The sequence below is a fragment of the Nematolebias whitei genome, chromosome 2, assembly GCF_014905685.2.
Source record: "Nematolebias whitei isolate Nwh7 chromosome 2, NemWhi1, whole genome shotgun sequence".
Lineage (NCBI taxonomy): Eukaryota > Metazoa > Chordata > Actinopteri > Cyprinodontiformes > Rivulidae > Nematolebias > Nematolebias whitei.
Window position 1 is genome coordinate 29462577 of NC_056499.1, and position 20553 is coordinate 29483129.

The 20553-nt window shown below is 40.9% G+C and overlaps 1 protein-coding gene across 1 annotated transcript in view; it reads right to left on the reverse strand.

Moving 5' to 3' along the window:
• LOC119430177 (myocyte-specific enhancer factor 2A) overlaps nt 1-20553 on the reverse strand; it is a 72860-nt gene that overhangs the window by 27925 nt on the left and 24382 nt on the right. Inside the window, exons 2-3 of the mRNA XM_037697618.1 lie at nt 10952-11137; nt 2356-2559 (exon numbers count right to left, since the gene is read on the reverse strand). Of these exons, the coding sequence (XP_037553546.1) occupies nt 2356-2559; nt 10952-11005 (258 nt within the window). The 5' untranslated portion in view covers nt 11006-11137. The remainder of the gene's footprint in view (nt 1-2355; nt 2560-10951; nt 11138-20553) is intronic.

The window sequence follows — 20553 nt, forward strand, 5'->3', positions numbered from 1 at the left end:
TCATCAGAGACTCTACTTCCTCAGGCGGCTGAGACGAGCTGGTCTGGGAAGTTCAGTCCTCACCTCCTTCTACAGGTGTGCAGTGGAGAGCATCCTGTGCTCGAGCATCAACGTGTGGCATGGAGGCTGCACAGCTGCAGAAAGAAAAGCTTTGCAGAGAGTGGTGAAGGCTGCACAGAAGACTGTTGGAGTCAGTCTCCCCACCATCACAGACATCTTCACCTCCAGATGTAGGAAGAGGGTCACCTGCGTCATGAAAGACCTCACTCACCCAGCACACACACTTTGTGCCCCGCTCCCCTCAGGAAGGAAGTTAAGGAGCATTAAGTGTAGAACCACTAGACTGAGGAACAGCTTCTATCCTGAGGCTGTTAAACTCATGAATCTCTAACCAGGATGTTCACTGTGAAAAATCACATCATGCTCCTGATCTGTTTCATGTTGCTGCTGATCTGGTTCATGTTGCTGCTGATCCGTTTCACGTTGCTGTGTTCATTCATGCTCATCTGCTCACACAGACTCATGTTCGTGCTGCTGTTCGACGTATTGTTTCTATGCTACTAGTGCAGAGTGTGTTTAGTTAACGTTTTTCTTAATTCATATTTGAGATCTTATTACTGTTTCTCTTTTACATTTTAATACTTTTGTTGGATGTAACTGGGACCCTGTGTACATAATTTCATTCCACCACATGTACCACATGTGGTGTGAATGACAAATAAAGAATCTTGAATATAATGTCCTGTCACATGGTGTATCATGCATTTTATACATTTCACAAACATGAACCTGGAGATGCTGAAGTGCAAGTTGCTAATGTGGGACTGGTTTGGACTTTACTTAAAGGCGAGGACAACAGAAGAAAAATGGCCAAACTTAGAAAAAAATGCAAAGTTAAAAAGCAAACAATTGAAGTATAGAGGTAACCAATTGCCGGAGATGTAGGTTAATTTTTCAGAGAATTACGTGTTTTCTACCTAATATGTAACAAAAATACAAATATGCATTGGTATGTTTGTATAAGAGAAGGTTAGAGCTTTAAACTCAGGCTCTCATTAAGACAAATATGGAGTAGTAGCTTTAAAAGAACTATTGAAACATACATCATGTTGATCTTTTATTTTTACTATCAGTGGAAACGTGTGTGCCATAACAAACAGGATTGCACTGCTAAGAGAACCTGACAATTGAAAGTGGGTATAACACTCTGTTAATGGCACAGGATTCCACTCAAACACAAGTGTTTGTAGAAAGTCCCTTTAGTTCTGATAAACAATCTACATTTGGATAATTTTATTTCCATTCATCCATCCCAAATTTATTAACAAAATAAGATCCTCTGAAAATGGCAACCAGTGTTAGGTTACACACACTACGCTTGTTGTAATTATAAAAACAAACACATTTATAAGACATGGGCCGCCTCGCAGTGAACAGGTCGCCCCGGTTCAAATCCCGCCGGGGGCCTTTCTGGGTGGAGTTTGTATGTTCTCTCTGTGCATGCGTGGGTTTTCTCCGGGTACTCCGGTTTACTCCCACAAACCAAAATCATGCATGTTAGGAGGACTGGTAACTCTAAATTGTCCCTAGGTGTGAGTGAGAGAGTGAATGGTTGTTTGTCTCATTTCTATCCCTGTGATGGACTGGAGACCTGTCCAGGGTGTCCCCCGCCTCTTGCACAGTGATGGCTGGACCAGTGAACCCCACAACCCGAAAAGGAAGAAGCGGGTAAAGATAATGGATGGACGGCATTTATAATACCATCCAGTATAACACCAGTGCAAATTACAAGCACATGATAAAGATACAGTTTATGTAAGACAATGAATACTTATTTATTATAATTATCAGTGGTGTGTTCCTTTGTATGCTGTGGGCATTCAGTAGAAAGAACCGATCTGGTCAAGTTAAACTAAATTTCCCTCTACAAAAAGTGCTTTCAGTCAAGTTTGTAAATAAAACAAATTTCCACAAATTTTCTGAGAAACTAGACCAAAAGCAGGAACAAATTAACAGAGAAAGTCGAAGTCTAACTTACCAGGAACCGATCTTTCTAAAACTGAACTTGCAGTCATTTCCTTCTCTATTTTACAGAATGGACTTTAAAAATATGTTTTCTCTGTTACTAAACAGCAAAAACAATCAAGTCCTTCTGCATAACTGTGCTACCATTTCACGAGTGTCGATGCAAAGCGTGGTGCATGCAGCATGCAAATACGCATGTGATCCATGTTTACATACTGCACTCATCTGCAAGTTTCACCTGACTGAAGTCGGCCCCACAACAGCCAGCACATGAATAGGATGTTTTTTTAAGCATCCTCTGGCATTAGTTACCATTTTTGTTGCACTAACCTCTAAAATGTCTGAGTTGGTTCTGCTCTCGTGGGGTTCGTTGTACTCGGTGTACTTCAGCAGGACTTTGTCCATGTCAGTGCTGGCGTACTGAAACAGCTTGTTGGAGCTGTTGAAGATGATGAGGGCGATCTCACAGTCACACAGAACACTCAGCTCATAGGCCTTCTTCATCAAACCAAACTTTCTCTTCATGAAAGTCACCTGGGGAAAAAAAAGCAAACGAGTCTAGTTTTCAACAAGATGAGAGTTGATGGCCTGTGACTGCTCAGTTTAATCAACAAGTATTTCTAATGGTACTACAGATAACAAATTATAACGTGTAATAATTCTCAGATGCAATAAGCAGTTAAAGCCAGTGGGCACTAAACAAACTTCGCCCCCAAAGCAAAATAAATTAATATTTGCTAGAAACAAGAAAAATGTCTCTTTAGAAAAAAAAACTTTTTTTCCTTCTTTCGGCTGCTCCCTCTTCAGGAGTTGCCATAGCAAACTAAGTCACATGAAGACCTGTCAATTGTTTTTACACTGGATGCCCTTCCTGACACAACCACCGACCACCGAGCTACCACAGCCCTCTGTGTGGAGCTGAGAGCTGCTATCTAGGGCGCATGGTAGATGTAATTTTTAACCCGGGCCCGAAGCCCAGCTCAACCCAAATTTGGGCCGGGCCGTAATAATGTGCTGGATGGGCGGACTGGGTTGGTGTTTGACTTTTGATTGCATCAGTGGATCAGCCGCGATCCCATTATATAGCAACATGGCTTGCCATACAATCACCAGTCGCATGTGGCCATTTCACCGCGAGCTGACGGGCCTTGAAAGAGTTAAAACAAAGTTCAGTTAAGCTTCAGATGGGACTGTACTGCCAGGCAGCGATCCATCACCCAAATGGACGTTCATTCAGCCGCTGCACTCAGCGGACGCGTGCAGCCGATGACCCAAACAGGTGAGATTCCAAAGCAGACACGTCAGAGCAGGGTCCGTGTCTGAATAATGCAGAATGTGCCTTGACAGCCAAGAAAAGACAAACACCCCCTCAGCTCCTATCTTCTGCCCCTTTTATTCAGCCATGCACGTCTGTCGACCCTTAATAACTATTTAAGCTGTCAAAGCTTAATTAAAAATGTCGGGAGGGGGGGGGGGTGTTTGGACCTGTAATTACTGTTAATTCGATGGGTCTGGTGGGGTTCAGAAATCATGGCTACGGGTTGGGGCTGGGTCGGATATTTTGGGCATGAATGCAACTCTAGAGCCCAAAGGAGCAGATGGTGGGGGTTAAGGACCTTGCTCAAGGGCCCAGAGTGGGGCAAATGAGGGTGGAGGCAGGTGTGGGCACTTCACCTTTCCCACCCACATTTTGATGTTGTCAGTACCGGGAGTTGAACCAGCGATCTTCCAATCACAGGCCCCCCTTCTCTAACCTCTGTTCCACCACTCCTTAACTAAAAATGGACTAAAAATGCAGATTTTAAATGTCAGAAGGACACAAGTTCTGACAAAATGGATTCACATCAATGAGTGAATCTATCCACCCATCTATGACTGAATGAATGATGAAATCTGACGAGTCCATCTCGTGGAAACAGGACCAGTAAGTCTCAGACATGAGACATGATGTGTGCATTCTGTGTTGGGAACTTGCAGAGTAGTAACGCACAAATGTTTACAAACAAAAACATTTCTGATCATTTGTCTGATTTGACAGCTCGAAAGAATTCTCTTCTTTGCTGCAGAAACCTACTCATTGCACTTTTCTGTAAGTGTCTTGTTTGGCAGCATGTGAAAGAAAAACCATCATAGCCAACACCTCCGTATTCCTCAGAAACAAAAAAATAAAGTATATTGTTTGGAGTGGCCCATTAACGGCTCTAACACAGCCCACACATACCCCACAGGTCACAGATGATGGTCCGTTGATGAAATCATCAACGGTTTTTCAGTCTGCAGCTCACACTCCCTGCAGTGAATCATTGCATTTTTCTGAGCATGTTTTTTTATATATATATATTATTGTAAAACCTCACCTTTTTAATGTGTTAGACGCAGAGCAGATTCACTGAAGCAGTTTGTAGCTCAAACCTTGTTAAAAGCATCATAAAGAGCACAATGATGGGACATGTCTTTATTGTTTCTAACACACATATAAACCTTTCAAAAGACTAGTTTATTATCCAAAAATAGTCCAGTTTAAGAAATTAGTTATTACAGGAATTTTAATATATATTTATCCTATTTTATTTTGACACAATAAGCTGACTTTTTTATTACATGTCATAATGTCTTCTCTTTAAAGAGCACAGAAAGTCAGTTCAAGACAGGCATTTGCTATGAAACAAACTGGACTACAACAGTACCGTAAAAAGGCAAAACCCCCTAAAAAATAAAACAACAATTTGCATCACTGATGTCTTTCTCACACAATTACACCAAACTGAAAAAAGTAATAACATAATAAGAACAGTATGCCAATAATGGTTCTAAAAAAATATATATTTCTCAAAAATTATCAACTCAAACAGTCACAACCCCCGTGTTCTTTTCAACACCATTAACACCATTCTAAACGTGCCTCAGTCTGCCACCACTGAGGCCTCTGTTGACACCTGTAATAAGTTTGTCAGACATTTTGTTGAAAAGGTTGAGTCAATTAGGTTATCAATTCCACACTCCACAGCCGACCCTTCAGTTCTTGTCTCCTGCTCAGCAGTCTTCAGTCACTTTGACCCCATCTCACTCTCATTTTTAAATGAGGTCGTTGGTCACATGAAACCCTCAGGCTCCCCTGCTGATCCCATCCCTGCTGCATTTTTTAAACAGATTCTACCGTCAACTGGACCCTCTGTTCTTGCCATTATTAACAGCAGTTTGGCTACAGGTGTGGTTGTTCCTGATGTTTTAAAACATGCAGTGGTAACTCCATTAATTAAAAAACCCAGACTTGACCCTGCAGCTTGTTCAAACTTCATGCCAATCTCAAAACTTTCATTTCTTTCTAAAATCTTGGAGGAAATAGTTTTTAGTCAACTAACCAAGTTTTTGAATGTAAATGGAATTTTTGAGATTTTTCAGTCAGGATTTAAACAACTGCACAGCACCGAGACAGCTTTACTAAGGGTCTGTAATGACATTCTGCTAGCGGATGACTCTGGTCAGTCTGTGATCCTGGTACTCCTCGACCTTACAGCTGCATTTGCCACTGTTGATCACAGCATCCTTATGTCTCGGCTAGAACACTGGGTTGGGATTACAGGGGTGGCGCTAGAATGGTTCCGTTCGTATCTGGGTGACAGGAGTTTCTGTGTTAACTTTGACAATCATTTTTCTGCTTCTGTCCCTCTTTCCTGTGGGGTCCCACAAGGCTCCATTCTTGGACCCCTTCTGTTCTCATTGTATCTGCTCCCCTTGGGGTCAATCCTGAGGAAACATGGTATTTCGTTTCACTGTTACGCCGATGATTCTCAGATCTATCTGCCTTTAAAACCCAACAGTTCCTGCTCCATCCACCCTTTGCTAAAATGTCTTGATGACATCAAGACTTGGATGGCTGCAAACTTCTTGAGTTTTAATGATCAGAAGACTGAGGTCATTGTGTTTAACCCAAGCTCTACCACTGTCACTGATCCTGTAAACCTGCACTCCCTTCAGCCTCATCTAAAGCAGTCGGTTACCAATCTCGGGGTAGTGTTAGACTCGGACTTTAAGTTTAATAAACAGATCAACTCTGTTCTACAAAAAAGCTTCTTTCAGCTAAGGCAAATAGCAAAGCTTCAGTCCGTTCTGTCCAGATCCTACCTTGAAAGTCCATGCATTTATTACAACCCGGCTGGACTACTGTAACTCGCTTTATGTTGGGGTTAGTCAGGCTTCACTTTCACGTCTCCAGCTCGTACAAAATGCTGCAGCTCAGCTACTAACTGTAAGGATGGTACCATTTGCTGTTTCTGTTTGTGTCTGTGTTTCCCTAGTGTTTCCTCGTCAGTTTAATTGTTGCCACCTTTGTCTCGTCACACCTGTTGTAATCACGTCTTGTCTTGTCCTTGTATATAAGCCTCCTGTTCTGTGTTGTTCCTTTGTCGGGTCGTATTCGTTGGTTCTTCATGTTTCCTGCGTCTCCTGAGTTTTCCCTGAGCTTCCTGAGTCCTTGTGAGTTTCTCCCTGAGTCTTCTGGTTCATGTAAGTTTTGCTGCCACGTCAGCTTATTGTTTTGTTACCTTTTTATTTTGCCATTAAAGTATTTAGTTTTTTTTAATCTGCCGAGTTGAGTCCTGTCTGCACAACTGGGTTCGTTCCTGTCCACCTGATCTTGACACTAACAGGAACGCGCAGGTTTGAGCACATTACTCCAGTTTTGTCCTCTCTTCACTGGCTTCCTGTGCGTGTCAGAGTTGATTTTAAAATTCTCCTGCTGACATTTAAGTGCATTAACGGCCTTGCACCATTATACCTCTCCGACCTTCTTCATCCTTATACTCCTTCTCGGGCTTTGGAATAATCAGATCAGCAGCTTTTGGCCATACCAAAAACCAGGCTGAAGCTCAGAGGAGATCGAGCATTTTCAGTCGTGGGCCCTAAACTCTGGAACAATCTGCCCATCAACATTCAACAGGCCACCTCAGTCTCTGCTTTTATAGCTCTCCTAAATACACACCTATACTCATTGACATTTAACACAGGGTGATCGGATTTAGATCTAGTTTTTTATTGATGCTGATTCTGTTTATGCTTTTGTTATTATTCCTTTTTAACACAAGGTCATCAGATCTGATTTAGTATTTCATTGTTTCTGATCAAGTTTATGCTTTTTGTTATTACTTCCTTGACTTTTGACACATCGTGATCTGATTTAGCATTTCATTGTTTCTAATTGTTTTTGGTTTTATATTTTTATTCCATGTGCTGTAAATATATCTTGCTACTTTTTATTTGATGTTGTGATATTTTTGTTAAGCACTTTGGTAACAGTTTATCTAAAAAAGTTAAATCTGGTCCTCTGGACATTCAAAAAAAACCAAAACAAAGCAAAACAACAAAAAATGTAGAAACGTTTCGGTAGATTTTTCTACCTGGATTATTGAGCATGCATCAGGGTAACAGTTTATGTTTTAAATGTGCTCTATAAATAAATTTGACTTGACTTGACTAAATTGCTCTATGTAAAAGAAAATGGCATCTTTTTTAAAAACTGAAGCATTTACGAGTCCAGTTTAGCAGATCCACAGCCGGATGTTTAGCCTGACAGACCCATCCATCCATACATCCATTATATTTTACCCGCTTCTTCCTTTTAGGGTCGCAGGGTCACTGATGCCCATGTCCAGCCAACACTGAAGCAGGGTACACCCTGGACAGGTCTCCAGTCCATCACAGGGACACGTAAAGACAAACAACCATTCACTCTCTCACTCACACCTAGGGACAATTTAGGGTCACCAATCAGTCTAACATGCATGTTTTTGGTCCGTGGGAGGAAACCGGAGTACCCGGAGAAAACCCACATGAACATGCAAACTCCACCCAGAAAGGCCCCCTGACTGGGATTTGAACCAAGGTAACCTGCTCGCTGAGAGGCAGCAGCTCTACCAACTGTGCCACCGTACTGCCCACTGTCAGACCCATTACAAGCTATTGTCCACCAGACATACCAGTAGATCATGTCCCACCACCTGACCTGACCTGTGATAAAAACACAAAACACACTTTTAGGGAAACATTTTCCTGATACAGTTTATCAAATGCCTGCAGAAATCTCTGTTACAGTCAGCAGGCAGCGGCTCTTATGCAGGCTTCTGTCTATTGTGCGCTTCATTGTTTGGAGGCAGGTTAGCTAAAACATAGCTCTGGATGTACTTTTGTTCATAATGTTTAAAGGATGGGGACCATAAACAGTGCAGTCCCACGCAGAATGTGGGCAAGACAATAACCCACCCCTAAGGACACCTGTTGAAGGCAGATCTGAGGACATCTTATGGACAGACTGAGTCCTGTTTGAGACCTCTGTATATGATAGGAACCAAAACCAATCAGGTGGATCAAAATATTTACATTAACTGAGCCTCCTAAAATATTTTAATAGGTAAATCTAACACTACCAATAATCTATATATGGATGCAGCAGCATGCAGTGAATAGATAAAAAGGACAACTTGACATGCCATAATTTTAAATCAAAGGTAATATCATTATGTTTTCTTAAAGCCATACAGGTTAACCTCTAAATCCAAACATGCATCAAGACAAATGTTTCCTAATCTGAATGCTGTACAAAAATATTTTTTATTCATCAAGAAAAACTCTTTTCCAGTAATCCACATGCCTCACGCGTTGCTGTGACACTCCTCAGACAGGTGGGTGCCTTACAGAAACTGTATTTATTCTTTAACTGATTATATTCCATGATGCTTCAAGCAATCTTAATGTGTAAGAAAAATGCTTCTTTTACGATGAGAATGGTTGTGATTGTGAATGTATTGCATGTGTGAGGGCTGGGTTAGGACAAAATATTATAATTCTAATAGGGATGCATGATGTTATCTGCATGTATCGGTATCAGCCGATATTAGCAATAAAGTTAAATATCGGACATCGGCCATTCCATCTAAATAAATCACAGATGTAAAAGATGCTGTTTTTGAATGACTGTTCGAGTGTTGTCATGTTATAGAGAGTAAATATCATAAATAAATTTGACACTAAACATAATCCAAGTTGATTTTCAGCCCCCTTTTAGGCATCTGCATTTGGTAGCAGGCCAAATTGACAAAAACCATGCAGAATAATGCAGTATTTTAATTCCACAGCAGAGAAAGTTATGTAGTCTCTGTAAGTAGGTCTAGGAAAAAAACGTCAGTATTAGTATCAGTTATCAGCTAAATAAATTTTAACATATTGGCATATCGGATATCGGCCAAAAATCCATTATTGTGCATCCCTAAATTCTAATTAATTCTGATAATTCATTAATTCTATAATAATAATTTTGTCTTTTTTTTTCATGGGAAAATGCTCTGCATTCAGTTGAAGAATCTAAATTTGATGTAAAAGCACTCCCTGTTAGTTTGTCAGTCTGGTCAGATTTAAAATCTAAAAGAGAAGCTATCCAGAGTGTTATCTTTGACAGGTAAGATATTATTTGTTCATAAAACACAGTGCAAATCGCCTGAACATGATTTCAAAATGATTTGTTTATGTGTTCTGGCAGACAGTAATGTTGTTGTGATATATTCTGCATAACTGTGAGATAAACTTAAAAAGCCTGACCACCTGTCAAAATAATTGATGTGCTTGACAGATGAAAAGAAAACCACAAGATGACTTCCTAAAATAAAGCACAGAAGCTAAATATATGACAAGCATCAGCGACAGTACACACCAGACAACTCAAGTAGTGTATATCTAAAAAATTTTTTAAAAAAAAGCCCAAACATCAAATGTAAACATCATCCCAGATATTTATTTTCCAGCCACATCTCTATTTCCAGAGCCTGCGCCCTCCTGCCAGACAGGCTGGTATTTGTTGTGCTGCTGGTGCTGATATATATATAGGAGACAGACAGTGAGGGATTCCAGTGGGCAGCGGTGTGGCTGCGCTAAGAGACGTGAGGAGAGAAGGCCGCTGTGTGTCCCTGACGCTGACCCGCCCTGCTAATGACAGGGTGCTGTTCGAACCCAGCTAAACCAAAATTGCTGGCCTCGCCACCAGCTGGGCACTCTGCGTTCTCAGACGTTAAAGGATGCTTCAGAAGCTTTAGAGGAGAACTAAAGATGCTCTTCAATGGGTTCCTTAAAGAACAAGCATCTGAATTAGTTTCACGGATGATCATCTTGTGTGCTCGGGGTTCATCGTTGTGAGGTTTGTATCTGAAGTGTGGTGTCAGTTCTTTACAATAACTTTTAACTTTCACCTTCAACTGTTGGTTTGGACTTTTAACGTGCAAAAACAGGAACAAACTCTCAGGGATTGTCAGGATGTGCAGGAAAACTGCTGGTATAGCCCCTACAGAACCTTACTGACCTACACAAGGCGAGGTCAGTGAACAAGGCCAGGCTGATTCTGGCAGATCCTGATCATCCACTCCATGGTGAGTCCAGGTTGCTTCTATCTGGACGCAGGTATCTGCAGCTCAGATGTAGAACGAACAGACTGATAAACTCATTCATCCCTGTAACGATCAGGCTTCTCAACGAACAATGATAGTCTGTTATTTTAATGTCTTAATGTCTTGTCTAGTATGGATGGTTTGTGTGACTACTGACTGTGAAACAAATTGCCCCTTGGGGATAATAAAGATTCTTGAACTTGAACTAACTCAAGCAGCATCTGCAGCAGCATCTGTTCAGCAGTGGATGTTAAAAATGGATGGACGCAACGATCAAATGTTAACTGGCATCTGCTAGAACTCATTGGGACTTGTTTTGGCTCAAGAACTCCACATCATCAAACTGAAACAGCAACAAAAACTGCAGTTGGTTGTTGTTTTTCCAACTTAAAACCATTCTCTCGCACAGAGAAAGATTTGAGTAACTTCTACACTACTGCAGCCTCATTTACACAGAACATACGTACACAAGTTTATTTTTGCTTGGGGACACTGACCTGTCGGTTCCTCTCATCTAAAATCCGGGTGATCTGAATCTTCTTCCTCCCCATTGCTGACGCAAAGTCCTCCCAACAGTCGAAGGGGAATATCCGTGGGCTCAAAGTAAAACTTCAGGAGGTAATCCTTAACACATACTCCCACTGCCAGCTGCTGTTACTTCAGCATCAGCTCGGCATGGTTTACTGAAAGAGAGAGAGTCCGATTAATCCTTATCTCATGCAGCTTCGTAACGTTACAGCACACTCATGTCATGTTCAACATTTAACACGGTCAAAGGTTTCACACGTTAGATCACAACTTTAGAAGAACTCCACTGAACAGAGTCAGAGATTCAGGACATTTCACTTGCAGCATAAACAAGCAGAAGGTGATATTAAGAAACTTCATTATGAACAAAAGCAAACGGATAGCTTTATGGAGGATGTCAGGGGCGCTAACGTGTGTAGATTTGTCATTGTGGTCCGTTCCTGCATAAACTAGACCTTTTTTTTCTTCTGATGAGCCTGCCTGTGGGATTGAACATGAGGGATGACTTTTCAAATCATTGTTCCTTTATCAGAATTCACTGAAAACACCAGAAGCATGACACGCGAGCACACAGACTGAGCACAAGGTCAATAAAAACGGGCTCATCGTCATGACAAATCTTGTCTTGTGGGCTCAAAGTTCTCCCTCATCTGCACTGAGAATTCAGCGCCCTCTGCCTTCTCTTCCTGCCCCACTGCCGTGCCCCTCCTCTCTTCAGCTTCAGTGTTTCGGAGCTCTGCCTCCCCTCACCCCCAGAGCTCTTTAGTACTTTCCTAATCTCATCAGGACTGGGAGGAGGCAGAGATCCAGACTCTAATCTAACCCTCTCTGGACCTCAGCAGCTTGTAGAGCCCAGATCTCAAACTCCAAATGTAGGAGGAGGTGGTCATCTTCCTTCATCATATACATGTTATTGACTTATTTGGCTGGTTTACATGAACTGTATGTTTTATCAAAAATAAAAAAATAAATGAAATGAAACAAAAATGGAAAACAAAGCAAATGAAACAGAAAATCCCTTGTTAATTAAATGCATCTAAAGCTTTTCTGCTATTTCCCCCAAAAGACCTTCTTAACCTGAGCTGACGTAGGCTTATGCATTTTGTCCTGTATGTATATTTTCTATAAACGTAATTAAATTTAGCATTGTAACAGCCTGTATGTTGTTATCCCACCACGCCCACATCCATCCCAGCTTACCCTGGACTGTCAGGTTAGAACACACTCAGTTACACACAGACTCCTTGCGTATTTGGAGTATTCAAGGATTTATTCCAGTTACAATCTGGATGATTTGATGGCAAGACCAAAATATTAGAAAGGAGACATGGAATAAAATCCCTTCTATCACATATATTATACACAAATGTTACTGCATTTCTTTAGTCTCTGCGCGATTGGAGAATGTTTTAGTTTATTTGCTGTGTTGTCCTGCAACATTTGAATCAGCTGAATTCAGTGTGAATATTGTAGTTCCTGAAATCCAAAAGGTCTGTTCTGTTTTAGGCAGTAATAATTGAATTCTTGTGTTGATATAATTGAAGTGGTCTGCTAAAATATTAGGCTTTTGTGAATAATGGAAGCTTAAAATATTCAAAAAGATTCAGAGCTTCTCCCTTGGACTGAAAGATTGCAACTAGCTTTAAAACCCAGCTGATATTCCTCACGTCCAGTGTAGTACGTTTTTCATTCAAGACATTAAATAGGGCACTTGCAGTTTGACATATGGTCACATTTCAGAAAAAAAAAGTGTTACGAGACTCCAAAACCCTGCAGAACAACAAACGATGCACAACCCAGCTTCTAACAAAACTGGCAAAAAGCAAAATACAGAAAATGAGTGCAATGTCCAAGACAGGCAGAGCTACCACTTTACCAAAGACACACAACTTGTTTTAACGCAAACAATAAGCATCAGTACTGATCAGCTGTTTAGGATGAACTGTCATAGTTCCTAACCCTGGTCTTTGAGGAACGCCATCCTGCATGTTTCAGTTGTTTCCTGCTCCAACACACCTGATTCAGTGATTTAATTACTTCATCAAGGTCTGCAGAAGTCTATTAATCACCTGATGCATGCTCAATAATCTAGGTAGAAAAATCTAAAAAAGTTAAATTTGGTCCTCTGGACATTCAAAAAAACATTCAAAATTCCAATAACAACACATTCAGTGTAGGACAACACTCCAGTAGTCAATTACATGCCAGGGAGACAGAAAAGTGGGTGAAGAATTTATCTGACAGACAGCTCACCCAGCCGGAGACAGGGATTCTTGCCAGGGGACTGAACTTTGCGGTTGCACCAAGTAGAATTCCTCTGGTGGAGATGATCACAGCCACAGAATCAGCCATCCGCAACAACAAAATGAAAGAGGCTGAAGCAGAACAGCTCAGAATCAAAGTTTCATCCTGCCTCAGCAATGCCAAACCACCACCTTCCAACATCAGTAGAGAGGAGAGGGATGCACTCACCACTCTTAGCAAGGACAAAAACATCATCATTCTCCCAGCAGACAAAGGAAGGTGCACAGTGATTTTGAACCAGAAAGATTATCATGAGAAAGTTATGACACTCCTTAGTGACTTAAAATCACTTATGAACCTCTGAAAAGAGATCCAGGAAGTGGTTACAAGAAGAAGTTAATAGATTGCCTGAAAATTTTGGAGCAGGACAAGGCTATTGACCGTTTTCTGTACCACAGACTGTACCCAGGGGAGGCCACACCTAGTCTGTATGGTTTACCTAAAATCCACAAACAAGGTGTACCTTTAAGACCAATCGTTAACATGATTAACTCTGTCACTTACAATGTTTCCAAATATCTGGCATCTGTACTCATCCCTTTAGTTGGCAGCTCAGAACACCACATACAGAACACCATGGACTTTGTGGATAAGGTGAGGGATGTTGTCATGGAGACTGATGAAACAATGGTCTCTTTTGATGTCACATCACTCTTTACGTGTATTCCTGTTGATGATGCAGTAGAGGTGGTCAGTTTAAGATTAAAATCAGACACCACTCTGAGGAGCAGGACCACGCTTTCCACAGAACAACTGTGTCAACTCTTGAAACTGTGCCTGCAGTCAACCTACTTCACATATGGGGGTCAGTATTATAGGCAGAAACATGGGTGTGCTATGGGGTCTCCAGTTTCTCCTATTGTTGCCAACCTGTACATGGAGGAGGTAGAAAAGAGAGCCTTGACGTCCTTTTCAGGGACACAACCAAGTCATTGGTTCAGGTATGTTGACGACACCTGGGTTAAAATTAAATCTCAGGAAGTCCAACATTTTACTGACCACATCAACTCTGTGGATAAATACATCAAGTTCACACGAGATGTAAAAAATGACAAGTTGGCTTTCTTGGACTGTGAGGTCTCAGTCTCTGATAGAGGACATTTGCAAACTGAGGTGTACCGCAAACCCATGCACACAGACCAGTATTTGCAGTTTGACTCCCATCACCCTCTGGAGCACAAGTTAGGAGTCATCAGGACTCTGTACCACAGAGCAGACAGCGTCCCCACTAACTCAGGAGCCAAGCAAAAGGAGAAATCCTACACAAGACAGGCTCTAGAGCAATGTGGATATCCTAACTGGGCCTTCCTGAAAGCAGAGAAGAAACCCAAACAGGACTCCAGTCAGCCATCAGGTGAAAAGGAGGAACCCAGACCCAGACCAGTGGTCATTCCGTATGTTGAGGGGGTATCAGAGAAACTGAGACATTTATTTTCTAAACATAACGTCCCAGTGGCTTTTAAACCCCAAAATACATTACGGCAAAGACTGGTTCATCCCAAAGATCCAGTCCCCCGGCACAAACAGAGTAATGTTGTGTATGCTGTTCAGTGTCAGGAGGACTGTGATCAGGCTTACATTGGGGAAACTAAACAGCCACTGGCCAAAAGGATGGCCCAGCACAGAAGAGCAACAACATCAGGCCACGACTCTGCGGTCTACACTCATCTCCAGGCCAGCGGTCACTCTTTCAGGGATGAAGATGTTCACATCCTGGATAGAGAAGAACGATGGTTTGAGAGGAGTAAAGGAGGCCATCCATCATTAAACAGGGGTGGAGGCCTACATGTTCAATTGTCCCCCTCTTACAATGCTGATATTGCTAGTATCACTCAGCCCTCTGTGAATAGTAAACAGCCATCAGTGTGCTAATGATCCATTGTTAGGCCGATGGTCCTTCTTGACCATATGAGCAGCTGGTTTTGGTTGTCAGCAGCAAACTGGTTGAGCCACTCTGAGAAGGTGCTATTTAAGAGACTGAGCTGAATACAGTACCTCAGACTGAGGAAGTCTTTCGGATGAAAGACGAAACGTTTCTACATTTTTTTGTTGTTTTGCGTTGTTTTGTTTTTTTGAATGTCCAGAGGACCAGATTTAACTTTTTTTAGATCTATTATTCACCCATTCATTCAAATCAGGTGTGTCAAAGCAGGGAAACAACTAAGGTCATTTTCACACCTGATAGTCCGGTAGACTCGGTTCGGTTGGGGACCAATATTCAAGACCTTTTGTTTACATTTGAGCTGGTGCGTTTGCATTCACACTGCACTGTGCAGTCGAGCCAACCTGTTGAACCAACCTATTCCCCCGCTCGCCTGTGGGGGCGCTGCTCCAAGAACTACTGAAAGAAACGACACAAAAACCTCTGAAGACACATCTTCTTCTTCTTCTGTAAATAAAAACAAAAAACAAAGTGGCATCAAGTTTTAGCAGTTTTAGGAGTTATATTTGTCATTTTTCAAAAATGGACTTAGCATGAGCAGAAGATGAGACAGAAGACCATGGAGAATATTGTTTTTCCACACAAGGCAGCTGACGGCTCCATATAAAGTCAGAGAAATGCATGTTTGTTTATCCTGTGGAGCGGGGTCCGGTCTGTTTACATTCACACTGTACTTGAACCGCGCTGGAGTTCTCTTCTACTGGACCGAGACCTAGGTTTTAGCCCGGGCCAGAGTTCGCCTTTTTGTTCCGTGACAGAGTTCTATGGCGCGTTCACACCTCCCTAAACGAACCAGACTTTCTAGGAAAACGAGCTAGAGTTTGATTAAAGCGGACTAAACAGGGCTGGTGTGAATGCACCCTAAAACATGCAGGATGGTGTTCCTCAAGGACCAGGGTTAGGAACCACTGGATTAAGGTGCTGAAAAAACCAAAAACACTGTTTTTACATGTTTTCACATTACATTCATATGTGTTATTATTTAGGACTGAAGATAAGACAACAGACTCAATCAACTATGATTGAATAGAGCCTAATGGTTGGGCTGAATGAATGAACAAATGGACACAGATGGACAAATTAATAATAATAATAATAATAATGACAAACATGTTTTACAGCTACAGTTGGAGCTGAAATCTTAGAGGAGCCCATATTTTTGCTTAATCTAATTTTGTATCTATAAAATATTTTCTTACTGCCTTTTTTTCCTCTAATAATTGATTATTTCTGGGATTTTTTTTTAATACCTGAAATGAAACCAAAATAAAAGACTTAATTTTAGCTGGGTTTTGTACATTAAGCTCAATTAAAAATAGATTTGTTCTTAGTAGATAGCAGAATTCTCCCCTCTGTCACTAAATCCCAATATCACAGTATTGTGATTTCAGACCATTGCCCCGTCCAGTTAAATATGTGTTTCTCGGATGAGGTGGTAAACCGTCGTTCATGGCGGTTGGATCCATTATTACTGGCCAATACTTCATTTAAAAAATATATAGCTGATGAAATAGATTGCTTCATGGAAATTAATACCACGCCAGGCATATCATATATTACGATCTGGGAAACCTTGAAAGCATATCTTAGAGGACAAATAATTTCATACGCAGCTCATGAAAAAAGAAAACGTAGTCGTCTTCTTGCTGATCTATCGGACCAGATTCAAAATCTTGATGATCAATATGCTATCTCAGCTGATCCAAATTTATATAAACAACATTTACTGTTGCAGGCAAAATATAATAATCACTCAACTGAACAAATCGAACAACTCCTACTCAAGACTAAACAAACTTATTTTGAGCACAGTGATAAAATATGCAGATTATTATCACTCCATGTGAGACAAGCTGCAGCAAACAATGTTATTGCTGAAATTCACACAACTCAAGGGCAATTATCCTCTCATCCTGTAACTATAAATGAACAATTCAAGGAGTTATACACTAATTTGTACAAATCACGGGCCCCTGTCAGTCCTCTGGAGATCAAATCCTTTTTTGAACAGTTAAACATCTCCAAAGTTAATTCAATGGATCAAGCTTACTTGGACACCAAAATATCAAATAAAGAAATTATACAAGCTATCACTTCAATGCAAAATGGAAAATCACCTGGTCCTGACGGACTACCTATAGAATTCTAGAAGACATTCTCATCTAAGCTCTCCCCTATTATTGAAAAACTGTTTGAAGAAATTCTTAAAGAGAGGAAATTACCCCCAATCTATGACTCAAGCAATCATTACAGTGTTACATAAAAAGGGCAAAGACCCCCATGAATGCGGTTCTTACAGACCAATCAGTTTGCTTTGCTGTGACTATAAAATTCTTACAAAAGTATTATCCAGACGTCTTGAAACAATTATTCCCAAAATTATTGATCCAGATCAAATCGGCTATATACCAGGTCGACAGTCATTTTACAATGTGCAACGATTATTTAATATAATATATTCTTCCCACTCTACCCAAGATGCTGAGATTGCGATTTCACTTGATGCTGAGAAAGCATTTGATCGGGTGGAGTGGGAATATCTATTTGCTACCTTAAAAAACTTTTGTTTCGGCCCAACCTTCATCTCTTGAATTAAAATAATTTATTCTTTACCAGTAGCTGTTCGCACTAATTCAACGACATCAAGTTACTTCTCGCTATTCTGCGGTACAAGGCTGGACGATATGGCCAAAACTTTTATCACGATATATCTCTTAATTTCAGTCGATAACGATATAATTCAATATCGATATAAACAATATAAAAGCCTCAGAAAAACTACAAGCTATACAAATAAATTAATGTTCACCTTTTATTTGTATTTAGCCTTCAAAAAAATTGAAATCACTGTCTAAAATTCTCAACTTTGTCAATATTAATAGTTTTGACTTTAAACAACAACTTTAAAATTGACAGCATTGAAATTCGTTGTTAATGAAATAAACTTTTTGGGTGTCGTTATTGATGAGAAGCTGACATGGAGATCTCATGTAAAATACTTAAAAATAAAAATCTGTTGCATTACTGTATAAAGTAAAAGAGTTTTTGAATGACAAAGCTTTGTATATACTGTATAATGTAATGATTGTTCCATATGAAATAGAACAATTACAAACCCTATTTTTATTTTTTACAAAAAAAGACATAAGAATTATTAGTATTATGAAGTGCTATGGTCACCCAACAAATATATTATTTCATCAATAGAAATTATTAAAATGTTATGATTTAGTTAAATATGGGGCAGCACGGTGGCGCAACTGGTAGAGCTGCTGCCTCTCAGCGAGCAGGTCCCTGGTTCAAACCCCGGTCCAGGGGCCTTTCTGGGTGGAGTTTGCATGTTCTCTCCGTGCATGCGTGGGTTTTCTCCGGGTGCTACGGTTTCCTCCCACAGACCAAAAACATGCATGTTAGGCTGATTGGTAACTCTAAATTGTCTCTAGGTGTGAGTGAGAGAGTGAATGGTTGTTTGTCTTGTTTGTCTCTATGTGTCCCTGTGATGGACTTGCGACCCGTCCAGGGTGTACCCCGCCCTTCGCACAGTGATTGCTGGACATGGGCACCAGCGACCCCCGTGACCCAAAATGGAATAAGCGGGTAAAGATAATGGATGGATGGATGGATAAATATAAAAAAGGAGAGTCAATATAACTTAAGGGAATGTAAATGTTTGTAAAACCTACATTTAGAACTAATCTGAAGGAGCTGTGTTGTAATTCAGGGAACAGAATTATGGAATTGACTTGATATCACCATAAAAAAATTTAAAACAATGTATATGTTTAAAAAGATGATAAAGTTGTTGGGAAAGTATAGTGCCAGGTGAAGGATACCTGAAGTTTTTTTGTTTTCAGTTTGGAGATTGTTCAAGTCAAGGTTGTTGTTTGCTTGTAGTAATTTTGTATTTTTTTAATTAGGGGCAGATAAGAATTTTTTTTCTTCTTTCTTCAACCTTTTCATTCAGTTTTTTTTCTTTCTGATGAATTTATTTTATTTTAAATGAATGAATAAATGATAAAAACAAACAAACACAAAAAAAAAAACATGCAGCGCTGGGGGTGTTTCAGGGACACATTGGCTCAAACTTTTATTGTGCTTCATCTTGTGACTCATCAAATTCTCTCAAGTGGAACAAGTTAGATGCTCCCACCGCTAGTTAGAACGACTCTCTGTCACATTTTGCAGCACACTGACTGAAACCTGCAATTTATCGGATCTAAGAAAGCCGAACCATTTCCAAACCAGCAAATTAGTCTTTTCTCTCTTATCAGCGATGTCATCTGCTTTCTCTTCGCTTATGGAAGCTTGTTCAGTCACATTCTGACGATCATGGGTACTCATTTTGAAGCGAAAACTTAACGCGCGTTGGAGATTAGCCTAGCTTAGCCTGCTATCACTAACGCCTTCTGGACATGATCTAAAAAAGTTAAATCTGGTCCTCTGGACATTCAAAAAAACCCAAAACAAAGCAAAACAACAAAAAATGTAGAAACGTTTCGTCTCTCGTCCGAGAGACTTCTTCAGTCTGAGGTGCTGTTTTCAGCTCAGTCTCTTAAATAGCACCTTCTCAGAGTGGATCAACCAGTTTTGCTGCTGACAACCAAAACCAACTGATCACATGCTCAAGAAGGACCATCAGCCCAACAATGGATCATTAGCACACTGATGGCTGTTTACTACTCACAGAGGGCTGAGTGATACTAGCAATCACAGCATTGTAAGAGGGGGACAGTTGAACCCGGAGGCCTCCACCCCTGTTTAATGATGGACGGTTTCTTTTCACAAAGATGGCCTCCTTTACTCCTCTCTCAAACCATCGTTCCTCTCTGTCCAGGATGTGAACATCTTCATCCCTGAAAGAGTGACCGCTGGCCTGGAGATGAGTGTAGACCGCAGAGTCCTGGCCTGATGATGTTGATCTTCTGTGCTGGGCCATCCTTTTGACCAGTGGCTGTTTAGTTTCCCCGATGTAAGACTGATCACAGCCCTCCTGACACTGAACAGCATACACAACATTACTCTGTTTGTGCCGGGGGACTGGATCTTTGGGATGAACCAGTCTTTGCCGTAATGTATTTTGGGGTTTAAAAGCCACTGGGACGTTATGTTTAGAAAATAAACGTCTCAGTTTCTCTGATACCCCCTCAACATATGGAATGACCACTGGTCTGGGTCTGGGTTCCTCCTTTTCACCTGTTGGCTGACTGGAGTCCTGTTTGGGTTTCTTCTCTGCTTTCAGGAAGGCCCAGTTAGGATATCCACATTGCTCTAGAGCCTGTCTTGTGTGGGATTTCTCCTTCTGCCTGGCTCCTGAGCTAGTGGGGA